This window comes from Psittacula echo, assembly GCF_963264785.1.
Source record: "Psittacula echo genome assembly, chromosome: 10".
Lineage (NCBI taxonomy): Eukaryota > Metazoa > Chordata > Aves > Psittaciformes > Psittacidae > Psittacula > Psittacula echo.
Window position 1 is genome coordinate 22417071 of NC_137741.1, and position 16378 is coordinate 22433448.

General features: G+C 65.3%; 4 protein-coding genes across 4 annotated transcripts in view; 3 read left to right on the plus strand and 1 right to left on the minus strand.

Moving 5' to 3' along the window:
- Nucleotides 1-7417, plus strand: SEMA4B (semaphorin 4B). Its single transcript, XM_080626545.1, has 15 exons — nt 1-77; nt 238-431; nt 2882-3042; nt 3342-3404; nt 3498-3596; nt 3686-3797; nt 3925-4041; nt 4120-4277; nt 4742-4923; nt 5000-5150; nt 5249-5459; nt 5536-5651; nt 5776-5939; nt 6025-6119; nt 6226-7417. Exons 2-15 carry the CDS (start codon nt 329-331, stop codon nt 6999-7001), a joined length of 2508 nt encoding a protein of 835 aa, XP_080482671.1. The 5' UTR covers nt 1-77; nt 238-328; the 3' UTR covers nt 7002-7417.
- A 2027-nt stretch (nt 7418-9444) lies between these two features.
- Nucleotides 9445-12142, minus strand: CIB1 (calcium and integrin binding 1). Its single transcript, XM_080626650.1, has 7 exons — nt 12019-12142; nt 11894-11928; nt 11344-11446; nt 10876-11029; nt 10522-10640; nt 10350-10438; nt 9445-10123 (listed from the first exon to the last, which is right to left on the minus strand). The coding sequence occupies exons 1-7, from the start codon at nt 12067-12069 to the stop codon at nt 10102-10104; spliced, it is 573 nt and encodes a 190-aa protein (XP_080482776.1). The 5' UTR covers nt 12070-12142; the 3' UTR covers nt 9445-10101.
- Nucleotides 12143-12171: 29 nt separating this feature from the next.
- Nucleotides 12172-13359, plus strand: GDPGP1 (GDP-D-glucose phosphorylase 1; the record flags this gene model as incomplete). Its single annotated transcript, XM_080626649.1, has 1 exon — nt 12172-13359. The coding sequence occupies one exon, from the start codon at nt 12172-12174 to the stop codon at nt 13240-13242; it is 1071 nt and encodes a 356-aa protein (XP_080482775.1). The 3' UTR covers nt 13243-13359.
- A 17-nt stretch (nt 13360-13376) lies between these two features.
- Nucleotides 13377-16378, plus strand: part of TTLL13 (tubulin tyrosine ligase like 13) — a gene marked incomplete at both ends in the record, with an annotated part of 9977 nt that continues 6975 nt past the window's right edge. Inside the window, 4 exons of the mRNA XM_080626778.1 lie at nt 13377-13657; nt 13819-13859; nt 15092-15210; nt 15725-15855. Coding sequence (XP_080482904.1) covers nt 13377-13657; nt 13819-13859; nt 15092-15210; nt 15725-15855 — 572 coding nt within the window. The remainder of the gene's footprint in view (nt 13658-13818; nt 13860-15091; nt 15211-15724; nt 15856-16378) is intronic.

Consider the following 16378-nt stretch of genomic DNA (forward strand, 5'->3'; position numbering starts at 1 on the left):
CTTGGATCGGTACCGGGCGGCTGGGTCGGTTCTGGGCAGCCTGGCCCGGTGGGGTCGGTACGGCGGGGCTGGAGTCGGTACGGCGGGGCTGTGTCCGTGTTTTGCCGCCCCGCCCCTGTGCCTGGGGGGGCGGACGGGCAGCCCCTGGGACGGGGCTGGCGAGGGCGGCGCCGGGCGGGCGGCGGGGCCGGGCCGAGCGGAACCGAGCCCCGCCGCTGAGCCAGTCTCTCCCTGCAGGTCAGCAGCGCCCGGGCGGCTTCGCGGGAGGCGGCGGAGGCCCGGCCCGGCCCGGTTCGGTTCGGTTCGGTTCGCCTCGGCCCCGCCCGGGATGGCGGCGCTGCCGGTGCTGCCGGTCCTGGCGCACTCGGTGCTGGCGGCGTTGGTGCTCTCGGCGGCGCAGGAGCCCGTCCCTCGGGTCAGCCTGCCCTACGGTGAGTGTCTGCGCCTTCGAGGGTGTCCATCCCAGGGGGCTCCGGCGGGTCTCTGTCCCCCCGCGGTTACCGAGCATCCCGCCCAGCCCCGGGGCTCCCCACGCTGCGGGACGGGGCGGCAGCGTGGAAACGCCTTGTGACAGCCGTCGGTGCTGAGGCTGCACAGCACCCTCCCAGCCTGCCCAGGGTGCCGAGGCCCGTGGCCCACCGCGAGGCATGGCCGGGGTAGCAGGGTCCCGGCAGTGGAGGGCTGGGGTCGGGCTACTTGGATGGGGCAGAGCCGCGGGGCTGTGTGTGCTGCAGGTGGTAGCAGGGGAGCATGCAGCTCTGCATCGGGACCCTGCATGGGTCTGAGACACCCAGGGGTGCTCCTGTCCCCACATCCTGTGTGAGCATGGGATGAGGTGAGCCAGGCACAGGGGTTCTACCTGCTTCATGCGTGGTTTTATCCTTGTTTCATGGGCAGCTGGGGGCCTGTGGGTGTTCTCCCCTCCCACTGTGTCCCTGGGGCTCTTGCTGTGCTGTGTTCGGCTGCAGGCTGCTCCAAGACCTACTGCAGCCCCACCAGCAGTGTGGTTCTGGCAGGGCTTGGGGCTGCACTGGGGCAGGCTGGGGGCTGTTGGGCCAGGCAGAGCCCCTTGCTGGGAATATCGTCCTGCATACAGACCTCTCTCGCCCTGCAGAGCTCTCCGGGGCTGATGTAGGGTGGGTAAGCAGCAGGACATGCTCCATGGACAGCTTGGGGTCGGCACCAGCACCTGCTGGGCTCAGTTCCATCGCCCAGCGCTGGGGCTGTGGCCGCCCATGTGTGTCTGTGGCGGCCGCGCTGCCAGAAGGTGGCTAAATCCGGCTGTGGGGCAGCCTGGGAGGGTGCCGTGGTTTGGGCTGCACTGGCAGCGGGATGTGGGCAGCTGGGAGCGCTCCCTGGCTCGACGCGCTGTGGTTCACCAGCGGGGACGTGGCCCCGCCACATGCTCCCGTGACCGACAGGCACGGCTGTGGTGGCACCAGCAGATGTGGGACCCGCCGAGCTGGATGGGATGGCCCCGCTCGGCGCCGTGCCATGCCGTGCCACACCGCGTCGAGCTGCGCTGCCCGGTCCTGCCTGCACAGACCGGTTCTGGCTGAGCTCTGCCCAGCTGCAGATGCTGCTGGGGCTGTGGGGCTGAAGCTCAGGGGCTGTTCCTGGGGTCCCGATGTGGATCCCAGCGCTGTCAGGTGGGGCCGGGGGGGGGGGGGCACATGCCCGGCGCTCTGCCGGTGACTGCATGTTCCCAGTGCTGGCTCCTGGGGGCCGTGGCTGCGTTGGGGTTGCAGTTGGTGGGAGGGAGGAGCTGGGAGCTGCTCCCCTGGAAGCACTGGATGTGCCTCCAGCAGGTTTGTCTGGAAGAAGCAGGTCTTGTCCTAACAGGTCCCCTGGCAGCCAGCACAAGCTCCTGCAGCTCCCCGGGCTGGGATGGCAATGCGGGGTGTAGGGGGCCCCGCTGTCCCTCTGCTGCCTGCACTGGGTTGTGCCCACATTGGGCAGCATTACCGCAAAGCTGGAGCACAGGACCCCTCGTGGGATGGTGCCCTGGGGGGTCAGCATCATTCTCTGCTGCTGCAGGAGAGCTGGGGCTTGTGCTGGGTGCCTGAGGATGGGGGAGATGCTGCCCCGTGCAGTGGTGACTGGGACATGGGGAGTGACTGGGGATGGAGAAGAGAGCTGGGTCCTGCCCCGCAGCACCACCGGCACCACAGCACCTCGAGTCCTTGAGCTGGCTTGCACAGAGGAAAGGCTCATGGGAGCCCTGGGGCTGACCCCGGAGCAGGCAGGGGGTCGAGGGAGGTCGGGGTGTCCCCAGGGCACAGGGGTGTCAGAAGCGAGGGTGTTGGCAGCATGACTCAGGCTGACACGTCCCGCTGACACAGCCGGGACCGTCTGATTCAGAGCGGCTACGGGAGAGCAGAGGAGAGGAAAGGAGGAGACCGGAGCGGAGCAAAGGAGCAGAGCAGAGGAAGGGCTTCCGGGGCCAGGCCACCCACGCGGGATGGGCGCTCTGTGACTCAGCTGCAGGAGCCACCCGTGTGCGGGTGCGAGGTCCCGGTGCCGGTGCCCGTCCCTCCCTGCCGCAAGCTGGGGCGCTTGTGGGGCCAGGCTGCGTCGTTTGTGTCACCCGGGGTTGTGCATGGCAGGACAAGCGTGGCCCTGGCTGCAGTGCCTGGTGCAGGCAGGGCTGCTACGGCGTGCCCTGGGGCTGTGCCTGTGGCCGGGACCAGGCAGTGGCTCTGGCTGCCCGCAGGTGCTATTGTGGCCATGCACGGTCACTGCGGTGCTGCATGTGCCTGGGAGAGCCGGGTCCAGCCATGGCAGCTCTGTGCCGAGCAGAGGGTCAGGGCAGGAGCGGTACGTGGGTATGCTGAGCGCCAGGAGCTGCGCGGGGCTGATGCTGGTCACTCTTGCTCTGCAGAGTCGGAGGAGCGCGTTGTGCAGCGGTTTGAGGTGCCCGGTGTGACCAACTACACAGCTCTGCTGCTCAGCCCTGATGGCAGCACCCTCTATGTGGGGGCTCGCGAGGTGCTTGTCGCCATCAACACCAGCCACTTCCAGCTTGGGGCACTGGCGCGCAGGGTGAGGATGGGGCTGAGCCCTGTGTGGGACCTCGGGAAGGGACATCTCGGTGCAAGGGTCCCCTCGCTGGCAGTGTTCAGGGTCTGTGCAAGCTGCTGCACGTTCAGAAGCTGCTTGGGACAGTGTGGAGCAGCTGCTGTGGTCATCATGGTGCTTGGCCCCAGTCAGTGGCTGCCTCACCACCGTGACTGGGGTGGGGAGGACACTGATGGTGAGGACGAGCTCTGCCAGCCTGGGGAGGGGGTGCATGGGGACCAGCTGGTGCGGGGGGGCTTGCAGTGACTGTCGCTTCCCTGCAGCTGCCGTGGAGCGCCGATGAGGAGAAGAAGAGGCAGTGTGTATTCAAAGGCAAGGACCCGCAGGTGAGCCGCGCTGCGTGCCTGTGCTGCAGCACGAGCGGGACATGCCACGGGGCGTGCGTGCAGGAGTCTGAGCCGGATGCTCTCACCATGCAGAGAGACTGTCACAACTACATCAAGATGCTGCTGCAGCTGAACAGCACCCACCTCTACACGTGCGGGACCTGCGCCTTCAGCCCGGCCTGCGCCTACATCGTGAGCACGGGCGGCGGGTGCTGGGGGGATCCCTGCTGCGGGACCCCAGCACTGCCGCTGCTGCCGCTCACAGCCCGCTCCCATTGCAGAACGTGCAGCACTTCAGCCTGGAGCGGGATGCGTCGGGGAAGGTGCTGCTGGAGGACGGGAAGGGACGCTGCCCCTTCGACCCCGAGTACCGCTCCACGGCTGTCATGGTCGGTAAGGCCACCGGGACCCTCGCGCTGCTGGCAGCGCCCGGCTGAACCGGGCTGAGCACGGACCCTGGTGGGAGTGGTGCTGTGCCAGCGGTGCGTGCCGGGTCCCAGCGGGAGCGTCTCTTTGGCAGACGGCGAGCTCTACGCTGGGACTGTCAGCAACTTCCAGGGCAATGAGCCCACCATCTACCGCAGCCAGGAGAGCCGCATCGCCCTCAAGACTGAAAACTCCCTCAACTGGCTGCAGGGTGAGAGCCGGGCCGGGGTCTCCGTGCACTGAGCTGGGGGAGGCGTGGGGCCAGTGCTCAAGGTGCCTGTGTCCCCAGACCCGGTGTTTGTGGGCTCAGCCTACCTGCGGGAGAGCCTGCCTGCCGGCAACCCCGAGGGTGACGACGACAAGGTCTACTTCTTCTTCAGTGAGACCGGGAAGGAGTTCGACTACTTCGAGAACACCATCGTGTCCCGCATAGCGCGTGTGTGCAAGGTGGGCACAGGGCAGCGGGGATGTGCCCGAGGTGTCACTGTTGGGGTGTGTGGGGATGTGGGACCACCCTGCACATCTCCATCCTCCGGTTCCTGGACACCCAGGAGAGGACCAGCGCCCATGGGAGACCCCTCTTGGCAGTTACGGCTCCAGATCACCCAGCCCAAGGCTGAGGCTCGAGCCTGCTGCTCCCACCAGCATCTTTGGTGTCAGTGGCCCTTTTCCATCTCTTCTGCCCCTTCCCTCGCGGGGACACAAGACCCGTCCTCCTCTCGGGTCGTGTTTCCCTTCCCCTGGGTGCATTGGAGCCTTCCCACTTGCGCATCCCTGACACCGGGGCTGCTCTGCTGGGGCCTTGGCACTGCTGCATGCATGGATGGACAGACAGACCCTGCTCTGCTGTCCCAGCCCATGGGGGTCCCGCTGATGGGTGGCACCGCACCCTGACCCACTGTGCCATGCAGGGGGACCAGGGTGGGGAGCGCGTGCTGCAGCGGCGGTGGACGACCTTCCTGAAGGCGCAGCTGCTCTGCTCGCACCCCGAGGACGGCTTCCCCTTCAACGTGCTGCAGGACATCTTCGTGCTCACCCCGGCGGAGCTGCGCTGGAGGGAGACACTCTTCTATGGGGTCTTCACCTCGCAGTGGTGAGCAGCAGGCAGGGCCTGCGGGGTGGGAGGCTCGGCGGAACCGGGGTGCCTGATCTCTGCCTTCCCTTGGCAGGAACAAGGGTGGGCTGGGCAGCTCGGCCGTGTGCGCCTTCCCAATGCGCAGCGTGCAGCGAGCCTTTGGCGGGCTCTACAAGGAGGTGAACCGTGAGACGCAGCAGTGGTACACGGACACCGGCCCTGTGCCAGAGCCCCGACCGGGCACGGTAAGTGCCTCCTTAGAGCCTGCCCAAGTGTAGGATGTGGGACAGCCCCTCGTGCTCTGCCTCCCATGCCCCAGCCGAACCCCGTCCTCTGTCCTCAGTGCATCACCAGCCACACACGGCACCTGAAGATCAACTCTTCCCTCCAAATGCCGGACCGGGTGCTGAACTTCATCAAGGACCACTTCCTGATGGACAGCGCGGTGCGCAGCCAGCCACTGCTGCTGCAGAGCCGCCTGCGCTACCAGCAGATCAGCGTCCACCGCACGCAGGGCCTGCACGGCACCTACGACGTCCTCTTCCTGGGCACGGGTGGGTACCGCCATGGGGCGGGGGCCGGTGCTGAGGGTGCCCCCATCCCCGCTCAGCACCATCCTTGTGTTTGCAGATGACGGGCGCTTGCACAAGGCTGTGCGTGTGAACCACGGGGTGCACATCATCGAGGAGATCCGCCTCTTCCCCGCCGGACAGCCCGTTCTCCAGCTGCTGCTGGACCAGGACCAGGCAGGAGCTGAGCATGGGCGTGCTGGGGGTGGGATGCTGTAGGCAGCCCCTATTCATGGGCTGGGGTCTGCAGGAGCACCTGCTCTGCATGGTTCCCACTGACCCCACTGCCTCCCCTCCTTAGGGTCTGGTGTACGCAGCCACCTACACGGCAATGGCTCAGGTGCCCTTCGCCAACTGCAGCCTGTACCACAGCTGTGGGGAGTGCGTGCTGGCGCGGGACCCTTTCTGTGCCTGGAGCCGGGGTGCCTGCCGCAGGGCCACCGTGCACCCCCCGGCACACCCCCAGTAAGTGCTGCATCCCCTGCACCTTGAAGCACCCCGCTGCGGCACCCTGCAGCACCCCGCTGCCCTGAGCCCTCTCTGTCCGCAGTCTCTGGGCACAGGACATCGAGGATGCTGACACGGAGCGGCTCTGCCCGCTGCCCAACACCTCCCAGCCACGTCCCCGCATCCTCCTGCCCCCAGGTGAGCTCCTGCCGCAGGGCTGCTGCCAGCCCGAGGTGTCCCAGTGCTCCCATTACTCAGCATCCCCATCTGCTCGCTGACGTGTCCATGATTTGTGTCCCCGCAGCCTCGGGTGCCCCGTGCCAGCGGGTGCTGCTGCCGCCCAACACGGTGCGGCCACTGCCGTGCCAGCTGCTCTCCAACCTGGCCTCGCGGCGGTGGCTGCACCACGGGGTGCCCGTCAATGCCTCCTACCTGGTGCTACCTGACGGGGCACTCATCCTGGTGGGCAGCCCTGAGCGCGCCGGCACCTACGAGTGCTGGTCGCTGGAGGAGGGATTCCGCAAGCTGATGGCCAGCTACTGCGTGAGCGTGCAGGAGCTGCCCCGCGCGCCACCAGACCCCGGCAGGAAGGCGGCCACCGGCCGGGGCGCCCTGGAGACCGTCAGCACGTCACGCAGCACGTCGGCTGTGGGCAGCGCTGCGGCGCGGCTGGATGGCAAGACCTACTGGACCGAGTTCCTGGTGATGTGCGTGCTCTTTGCTGCCGCTGTCCTCGTGCTGGCCCTCTTCCTCCTGCACCGGCACCGCGATGGCATGAAAGCCTTGCTGGAGCCCGGCGACCCTGGCCGGCACCAGAAGCCGCCCCGCAAGCCGGTGGAGAGCCTGCCCCTGAACGGCAGCAGCCTGCCCAGCGCAGTGCCCGAGCACAAGGGTTACCAGGCCCTGCAGGACAACTACATCGTGAGCACCCCCGTGCACGAGCCCCCCGGCCCCCAACGCGCCTTCTCTGAGTCAGAGAAGAGGCCCCTCCATGTCCGGGACAGCTTCGTGGAGGTGTCTCCCGCCTGCCAAAGACCCCGGGTGCGCCTGGGCTCCGAGATCCAGGACTCGGTGGTGTGACAGGACAGGAGCCAGGCCCGAGCCCGACACCACCTCTGCTCTGCTGAGCCGTGCGGACCACATCCGGGTCCATGTTGTCTGTGTGTGCATGCCCGGAGCCCGGCCCCGCTCCAGTGCGGTGGCTTGGCTGCCCCAGAACTCCCGGGCATCACCTCTGCTGCTCCGGCTCCAGGAGCGAGGGGCACCTCGTGCCTTCCGGGAGCCTGCGGGACGTTCCCCCCAGCAGGGATGGACACGGTGCCTCGCCCTGGCTCTGTGGAGCCCCTCTATGCAGAGGGCAGGAGGGGCGGCTGCAGCCCCTCGCGCCCTGACTCACTGTGATGTGCCAGTGCAGGACCGGCGCCAGGCGCGCGGCCGGGCATGTGCTGTGTGTCTGTGCTTGGTTTGTTTTTAATACGTTGGAAATGTGAATCGTGTCCCGGGCAGGGGCTCCCCCCGCGCCCACGTGCGTGTGCAGAAACGTCTGTGGTTTTTATATAAAGTCCAGGTGTCTCCTTTGGACCGTGTGTGCTGCTGCAGCGGCACCAGCCTGGGGGGGAACCGTGTCCAGCTCTCGTTGCGGACGGGGGAAAGCCTGACCTTGGCCGGCTGCTCCTCACCCCGAGAGGGCCGGACGGACGGGGCACGAGGGATGCGCTCTTGCTCAGATCTGGTCTGCGAAGTTCCCATGTGCTTGGCTGTGCGTTGGGCTGGGGCAGTTGAGGCTCTGCAGGGATGCGGCTGCGTGTCATTGCAGCGATGCTGCCAGGGCTGGTGCAGGAGGGTCCCTGTGACCCTGCTGTCGGGTGCTGTGCATCACAGCAGCAAACTTGGGCAGTGCTCAGTTCTGCTGGGGCTGTGCTGTGGCGAGGAGGCTGTGGGAATTCCGGTGGGACAGAGCTGCAGAGCGATGAGTGATGGTGTCCCAGCACCCCAAGAGGTGGAGGAAGGCTGAGGTGACCAAAGTGGGTGCCGCGGTGCTAAGAGTGGGGCAACCTCTGGCAGGAGCATGGCTGTGACAGCTCCTTACCCAGGATCAGGGTGTCCTTGTCCCTGTCCGCGCAGTTGCAGGCGAACCCCAGCCCCTTTGCCAGTGGGATTTGGCTCCATGAGGGCTGATGGCTGGGATTGGTGGTGCAGCGCCACTCATGAGCCCTAGCACACACTCGTGCCACGGTAGCACAAGCACAGGGCTGGGGGGAGCAGCGTGTGGAGGCAGGAACCCCCCCAGGGCCGGCACTGCCTGCTCCCGGCTGGACCAGCGCACCCGGCTTCCTGCCCAGCCTGTTCTGGGACATCAAAAAAGCCACCGGAGGCATTGGCTGGTGCAATGCCAGCAGACACGGCCCCCAGGGCTGCAGATACCATCAGCACCGCGGGCACTGAGCTGGAAGGGCCAGGAACAAGGAGCCAGCGCGTGAGAAATGGCTGCGCCAGTGCTGTGAGACAGCCGTGAGCTGTGGCACTGGTGAGACAGACCCGGGCACAGACACCAGCTCCAAACCTGCAGTCCTGATCCAGCTCTGGGGTAACAGCACAAGAGGGACGTGGAGCTGTTGAAGCGAGTCCAGAGGAGGCCACGGAGCTGCTGCGAGGGCTGGAGCAGCTCTGCTCTGGAGCCAGGCTGAGAGAGCTGGGCTGGGGCAGCCTGGAGAAGAGAAGGCTCCTGAAGGGGAGACCTGAGAGCAGCTCCAGTGCCTAAAGGGGCTGCAGGAAACCTGGAGAGGGGCTTGGGACAAGGGCCTGTAGGGACAGGCCAAGGGGAATGGCTTGAACCTGCCAGAGGGGAGACTGAGCTGAGCTCTTAGGCAGAAGTTCTTCCCTGTGAGGGTGCTGAGGCGCTGGCCCAGGGTGCCCAGAGAAGCTGTGGCTGCCCCATCCCTGGCAGTGTTCAAGGCCAGGTTGGACACAGGGGCTTGGAGCAAGCTGCTCCAGTGGAAGGGGTCCCTGCCCATGGCAGGGGTTGGAGCTGGAGGAGCTTTAAGGTCACTTCAGACCAAACTCCTCTGTGGCTCTATGATTCTTTGCTCCCAGGAAAAACAGGACCATGACAGTGAACCGCTGGAAGCACAGGCAGAGCAGGCAGGGTGGTTGGAAGTGCAGGCAGGGCCGTTGCTGTGGCTGGCAGCAGGCCAGGCCAAGCTGATGGATGAACAGACACAAAGGCCCTGGTGCTGCCCGCAGCAAAGGTGGCTGCTCGCCTGCCCTGGATTTCCCTTTGTGCCTCCTGCCACAGAGCCCAGCTCTTTGTGCTGCTGAGAACAACCCCTGGGCCCAAGGAGGGAGGTGGCCTGCGGAAAGGGCTGTCACCAGGCAGGACGTGGGACCTGTCCCCTGGAGCTGGCGTGGGCAGAGGGGCCTGGCAGGAGGCTGTGTCCCCAGCACCCCACATGGCACCAGTCCCGCAGTGCTCCGGCACAGCCCCCGCAGCCAGACAAAGGCAGCACAGAGCAGAGCCTGAAACCAGAGCCCTTTATTTGTGTCCTGCAGCGCAGAGGGAGGAAGAGGCCGGGGCAGTGCGGCTGCTGAGCCAGAGGAGGGGCAGGGAAGCAAAGGGGAGAAAGGGGAGCAGTGTGGTCAGTGCCAGGGAGTCAGGCGCCTTGTGCAGCAGTGAGTGGGACAGGTCTGCTGCCAGGATAGCACATCCACAGTGCCCCTTGGGTCACTGCTCAGAGCAGTGGGTTATTGCTTGGAGAAACAACTCCATGTGTGGGTTATTGCTTGGAGAAACAACTCCATGTGTGGGTTATTACTCGAATGGCTCCATGTTCCTGGGCAGGGGCTTGGTGAGGGGAGGCAGCTCCCTGCCTGCTACTGAAGGCACGAATTGGTACTGAGGGCAGAGAGGGGGCCCCAGCCAGAAGCACCCCACCAGAGCTGCCCTTGGTTTGCATAAGGAGTTAAAATGCTACCCTGGGAGAGCAGAGGGGCTGCCAGGAACGCAGCCGCTTCCAGAGCCACCTCTGAAAGGGAGCAGGAGGGTGTCCTGCCTAAGGCACTGTGCGGTGCAGCTGATAAGCCGGGTGGGCTTCTGGGTGCTGCTGCTGGAAGAGGAAACATCTGAGAGCACGAAGAGCTGCAAGAGCAGGAGGAGCAGTTCTGCTGGAGAGCCACAGGGCGCTCACAGGACGATCTTGAAGGAGCTGCAAGAGACACGACAGGTTCTGCACCTCCTCCCTGGGGCACACGCAAATGCTTTGTGAGCACCCAGTGTGCTACGAGGCACAGCATTACCCTGCACGGGATGCGGCTCTGCTGTTATGAGAGACCTCTACAGGGTGGCCTTGTCCTGCAGCCACTGAGAGCTTTGCCCCAACGCCAGCACAGTGATGGCTGTGCTGATGAGCTGTGCTGCTGCAGACACTGTACCTGGCAAAGTCCGGAGAGCGGGAGACGACGTGCTGGAACTCAGAGATGTTGATGGTGCCATCCTTGTCAATGTCGGACTCTTCCAGGATCTGAAAGGAGAGGGAAAGGCGAGTGGTGAGCTCTGTGTGGCTGGGACCACGCAGTGGCTCATGCCCTGCCTCATGGTCCTCACGTTTTGGATGAGCTGCTCCATCTCTGTGCTGCTCAGCTGTGACTCCTCGCCTTGCCCCGTCAGACAGTTCACCAGCTTCTCCAGGTCCTTTCTGTCCAGCGTTCCATCGTCATCGAAGTCTTTAGGGAGAGGAAAGTTGTTTTGTCAGGGCTGCAGCAACCCCAGAGAGCCATGAGGAAAGGGCCTGGCAGCCCGAAGACACAGGAGGCTCCACACTGCACCTCTCTTGGTGCACAGCATCACACCAAACCAGCAGCTTCAACAGGAGTTTCTAAAGCCCTCTGGGATTCATTCCTGACACCCCCACCATGAAGTGTGGGGACCCCAGGACCCGGCACCCACCCCCCGCCTCACCAAAGATGCGGAAGGCGTAGTGGGATTTGATGTCTGAGGTCGCAGAGTCGCTGAAGGCGCTCAGCATATCGAGGAAGTCTTCAAAGGACATGCTGTCATCCCCATCATCCGAGGTGGAGAACACATGGCAGATCCGGTGCTGGAAAGGGTTTGCCTGCAACATAGGAATGGCTCAGGACAGGGCCGGGCCCGTTCCAGCGTGGCAGACACCAGCCACAGGCTAGTGCCAGCCCCACTGTGCCTCCCAGGAGCAGCCCCGCCCCGCAGGGATCTCCAGGCTCCTCCATGGCGTGGCGGGATGAGGAAGCTGGGTGTTGGCACAGCAAGTGAACAGCTTCCCGGTGGCTGCTGGAGCAGCACGTCCAGGGCAGCGCCCGGCATTGCGACGGGTAAACAGGGCCCTACCCAAACCCGCCCAGACCCAAGGCGCAGCAGCGCGTCCCGCTCGCTGCCTGCTGAGCACCGTACCCGCAGCTCCGGCAGCGTCAGGATGCGGCTCTTGGGAACGCGCGCGGAGCAGGCATTCTCCCTCTCCTCCTTTGGCAGCAGTTCACTGAACCTCTTGTAGGCACTTGAAGAGGCAAGAGCAAGAGCCGCTCTGTGGCGGAAGGCAGCCCTCTGGGCACGGGCAGCGCAGGCAGCGGTTCCCAGCGCTGCACAGCGGCTGACAGCCCGTTTCCCACAGCCCCTGCCAGCGGTGCAGAGCGGGATGGGCAGGAGCCGGCCAGGGTGGTCCTGCAGCAGCCACAGCTCCAGCCCGGCCCTGGTGCCCGCCCACCCGGGACATCAGGAGGGAAGAGCAAACTCCCGCCAGGCCACGGCCAGCGCCCCGCTCTGCAGGCTGGCACCAGCCAGACCTTTGCCCCACGAAGCCCGGCTGGCGAGGAAAGGCCCAGGCGGGGCCCGGCTCGCGCGGGGCGTCGAGTGGCCGCTCGTCGGGAGGGCAGCCCCAGGGCAGAGACAAGCCCCCCGGTCCCGCAGCGCTGGTCCCGCTCCCCGCCCCGCGGCAGTTACTCACAGCAGGATCTCCTGCTTGCTCAGGAACGTCAGCTCCTGCGGGGAGAGCGGGGATCAGCGCTGGGCCGGGGGGGCTCGGCCTCGGGGCTTCGTCCGCCCCGGCAGAGCCGGTGCCGGTGCCCGTACCTGGTACTCGCCCAGCGCCTCCCGCGGCAGCAGGCTGGCAGAGCCCCCCATGGCGGCCCGCGCCGCTTCCGCCGCGCACGTCAGTCTGCCGCTCCCCTGGCCTCAAGCCCCGCCTCAATGCACCCTAAAGTCCCGCCCCGCGCCCCGGCCGCGATGGCGGCGGAGGGCGAGGAGTCGGGTTCCGGGGAACCGGAGCTCGAGGAGTTCGTGTACGGGGAGGAGGACTTCGTGCAGCAGGCAGCCGGGTGGGAGGGCGAACCCGACTCCGCGCTGTCCGGCTTCGACCGGGCGCTGCTGGACAGCTGGACCGACAGGATGGAGCGTGGCTTCTTCCGATACCGGCTGGGGCCACTGCCCACCCGTGTCCTGCCCGGCCCCATGCGCCTGGTGGCCCAGCTCAACGTCCAGCGCAGCACCGAGCGCCGCCCGCCGCAGCTGGTGCACAGCCTCCGGCAGCCCTTCGACCCCCGAGTCTTCAACTTCACGCGGCTGCGGCGCGGCGAGGTGCTGCTCCGGCTGCGCAGGGCCGGCTCCGCCGCCCCCGACCCGCTGCTGGTGGCCATCAACGCCAGCCCGCTGGAGCGCGGCCACGTCCTGCTGCTGCCGGAGCCGGAGCGGCGGCTGCCGCAGGCGCTCACGGCGCCTGCGCTGCGCGGGGCGCTGGAGGCCGCGTTCCTCAGCGCGCACCCGGGGTTCCGCGTGGGCTTCAACGGCCTCGGCGGCCGCGCCTCCGTGAACCATCTGCACCTCCACGGCTTCTACCTGCCGCGGCCGCTGCTGGTGGAGGCGGCGCCGGCCCAGCCGCTCTGCCACGGCCTCAGCATCCTGCGCGCCGTCCCCGCGCCCGCCTTCCTCTTGTACGCGGAGGGTCCCGCGGCGCTGCCGGCGCTGTGCCAGGACGTGTGCCGGGCCGCGGAGCACCTGACGGGCTCGGGCCTGGCCTACAACGTCTTCGCGACTCGGGGCGAGGCCCCGGAGGGCGGGGGGGCCGGGCGCGGGCTGCGGGTGCTGCTGTGGGCGCGGCGGCCCAGCTTCGGCGGCGCGGCGGGCGCGGGCCTGGAGGTGGCGCTGTGCGAGCTCGCGGGGTACCTGCCGCTGCCGGCCGCGCCGCTCTTCCACCGCATCACCGAGCAGGAGGCGCTGGGCGCCATCCGCGAGCACCTGCTGCCGGAGCCCGAGCTGCTGCGCCTCGGCGGGGACCTGGTGCGGCTCCTGCAGCGCTGACCGACACCGGCGGAGGACTGCGCCCTGGCGCCCGCGGCGGCGCTCTCTATGGTCCGAGGGGGGGCGTCGCGGCGCCGCCCGGCGGGAGCGACGCTGTCGCCATGGCAACGGGGCGGCCGCCGGCAGAGGGCGCAATGGAGACCGGCAGCGGGGAGCAGAGCTCGGGCCCTGCCACCCCCGACCCCGAGCAGCGGAGGAGGCGGAGGAAACGCAGGCGAGTGCGGGGGGGGCCGAGCGCCGGTCCTTGTGCCGGCTGTGTCTGCCGTTACCGTGCGGCGGTGCTGCCCCAGAACCCCTCCCTCCCGTGCGCACGCCCCGGGGCCGCCGCCAGGGCCCTTCCGAACCGCAATAAACGCTCTTCCCCTGTAACTGTCCCGATAATCCCGACCCTGCCGCGCCCCGGGACGGCCCCGTGGTTGGGACCCTGTTTACCGCGTTGGCTCTGGGTCACGTTTCCCGTTATCCCCGCGGCCGTTAGCCCGCGCTGTGTGTGTGTGATGTGTGAACGTCCCTCCTGCCTGTGCCCGGGGCCACGGTTCCTCACTGAGCAGCTCTTCTGTGGTCTCTCAATTGCAGTGTTCCATCCATCAACCTGACCGCCTGCAGGTACGAGAGCGGTAAGTCCGGGGCGCTGCAGGACGTCCCTTGGGTGCCACCGACAGCGAGGGAGAAGGGCTGGTGCCGAATCCCCACCCCATGCTCGTTTTGGTTTATACATTCATCGGTTGCAAGTGGCCTGGACCCGTGTGAGGTTTGGGGTGTTGCACCCCCTGGACCGAGGTGCCCTGCTTTTGCCATAAATCTGCTAAAATTGGTGACAAGGAATCATGGAATCACAGAATCCCAGGTTGAAGGGACCTCAAGGACCATCTGGTCCAACCTTTCCAGGCCCAGCATGACCCAGACTGGATGTCCCAGCACCCTGTCCTGACAAACCTTAACAGTGTCCAACACTGGGCACTCACCACTTCCCTGAGGAGATTATTCCAGTGACAAGGGTTTAGTCAGGAGCAGTTACAATGCAAGACCAGTACCTGTGCATCTGTTAAAGCCAGTGACGGAACATGCAGGATCGGTACCTGGAGCTTTTCCCTGTGCTGTCTGCTTCCAGTGACATGTTCCAAGGAGCTGGTCCCCTCCTGCCCTGCTCCTCTTCATTGCCACAAGCACTATCTTAACATCCGTCAAATGCCAGGAGCCTGTTATTAGCCAGTTTGCTAATGACTGTTCTCACCGCGTGACCACGTTGTTGAAGGTCACAGCATGAGGAACATGGGGTTTAGGCAGTGGGATGGGTGCTGCACGTTTCACCTGAGGCCATGCTGGGGCAGCTTGATGGCGGGAGGCAGAGGAGACCCACGGCAGGAGGTGGTTGGCAAGAACCAGAACCATTTCACAATGGTTTCTGGCATGCAGTGACCTTCATCAACTCCCCAGCCCCGCGAGAGGCTCAGTTCAGAACTGGTGCTAACACAGACCTTCTGCTGCAGGGCTTGTGCATTCTGCTGGTGGGTTGCTTTTGATTTCAAAGACCAAACTCATACCTTCAGAAGGCTCATGTCTGCCCGCATGGTGTCAGACCCAGGGTGGATTCAAGCCTGCTGTAGTTCAGGAAGGACCCTGAGCATGTGGGCTTTGAGGGCTGATGGCTCCCAGCACAGCCGCAGCCAGGGCCTGAGGTGGGTTTAGGTGGGTAACACTTGTGTTCCGGCCACCTCCCGGCGGTCCCACGGGTGCCCTGCATCTCAGAGGGGAGCTGCAGCTGCAGAGGTTGGTTCCACGCTCCAGCCCTGATTCCTGTGGGGATTTAACAGACCCTGGCCCTTGTCACCTGCTTGCTTTGGCACAGTGCGGCGGGCAGCGCAGTGCTGCGGGCTGAGAGAGGTGGGACAAAATGAGGAGTGGACGGTGTATTGGACGGACAACTCGGTCTCCTTGGAGCGTGTCTTGGAAATGAAGCGCTTTCAGGTAACTGCCCCTGTGGAAAGGCAGGAGTTGCCCAGGAAGGAGGGTGAGATGGGGCTGTTAACAGAACAGTGCCTGCACTAGTACCTGGGCCCCCTTCTCCACACCAGTTCTGGAGCTTCACAAGCCTTTACTGCCGTTGTGCCTCTGGTATACGGTGCCATCAGCAGCGCTCTGGCAGTTAGTGGCGTGAACTGGAGAGCTGCCAGCCCCTTTAATGTAGCATGAAATAAATTGTTATGATGACAAATGGCTCCTTCCTGAGGCTGTGATGGATGTGATGGATGGAAGGCGGGAGAGCTTCAGGGCTGAGATGGAGGGAGCAGATAAATCACGCTGGTGAAGCTCAGATTAAGCAGTTGCAGTGTAACCTTCTCCCTCAGCAGCGGGTCAAGGCACCCGCAGGCCCGGCTCCCTGTGCTGCCGTTGGTTTCTCCACACACCGGCTTTCCTCAGCCTCCAGGAGGGTCCCTGCTCTTCCTGTGCTGATCCTGGGTTTTGTCTGCGCCTGTTCCAGAAAATCAACCACTTTCCAGGCATGATCGAGATCTGCCGCAAGGACTTGCTGGCTCGGAACCTCAACCGCATGCTCAAGCTCTTCCCCAAGGAGTACAAGATATTCCCCCGCACTTGGTGCCTGCCAGCAGAGTGAGTGATGCACAGTAGTGCAGTTGAGAGCAGAGGCATGGAACTGGGAGGTGGGAACCTCCCTCTTCGCTGTACAGCAGGGGCTGGGATGGATCCTCACTGAGCTCTCACCTCTTGGTCCGGGCATTCATAATGTTCCCTGGCATTCAAGGGGATGTGGAGACACTTTTCTCATTTGGCACATCTTTAATTCCTATTGGAATTAGGGCAGGAAGGGCACAGGACAGGGCATGAGGCACTTCCACCCCACTGGCAGTGATGACCATCTTCACAGCCCCTGCAGCCCCACCACCCACTGCAGTAGTGGGGATAGAAGAGAGGGCTGATGCTGATACTGAATCACTGGGCTTTGGGGCAGAGGTTGGGCTTCTCTGGCCATGTAGAGGCAAGCAATGACAGAGCTGTAGCTGAAAGAGACCAAAGAGCACAAGTTCTGGTGGCTGTAAGGAGACGAGGCTCCCGTTCTTAGACAGGTTTAATTCTTACCATTTCCTGCAGCCCTCGAGGTGGGGCTTCCGTCACC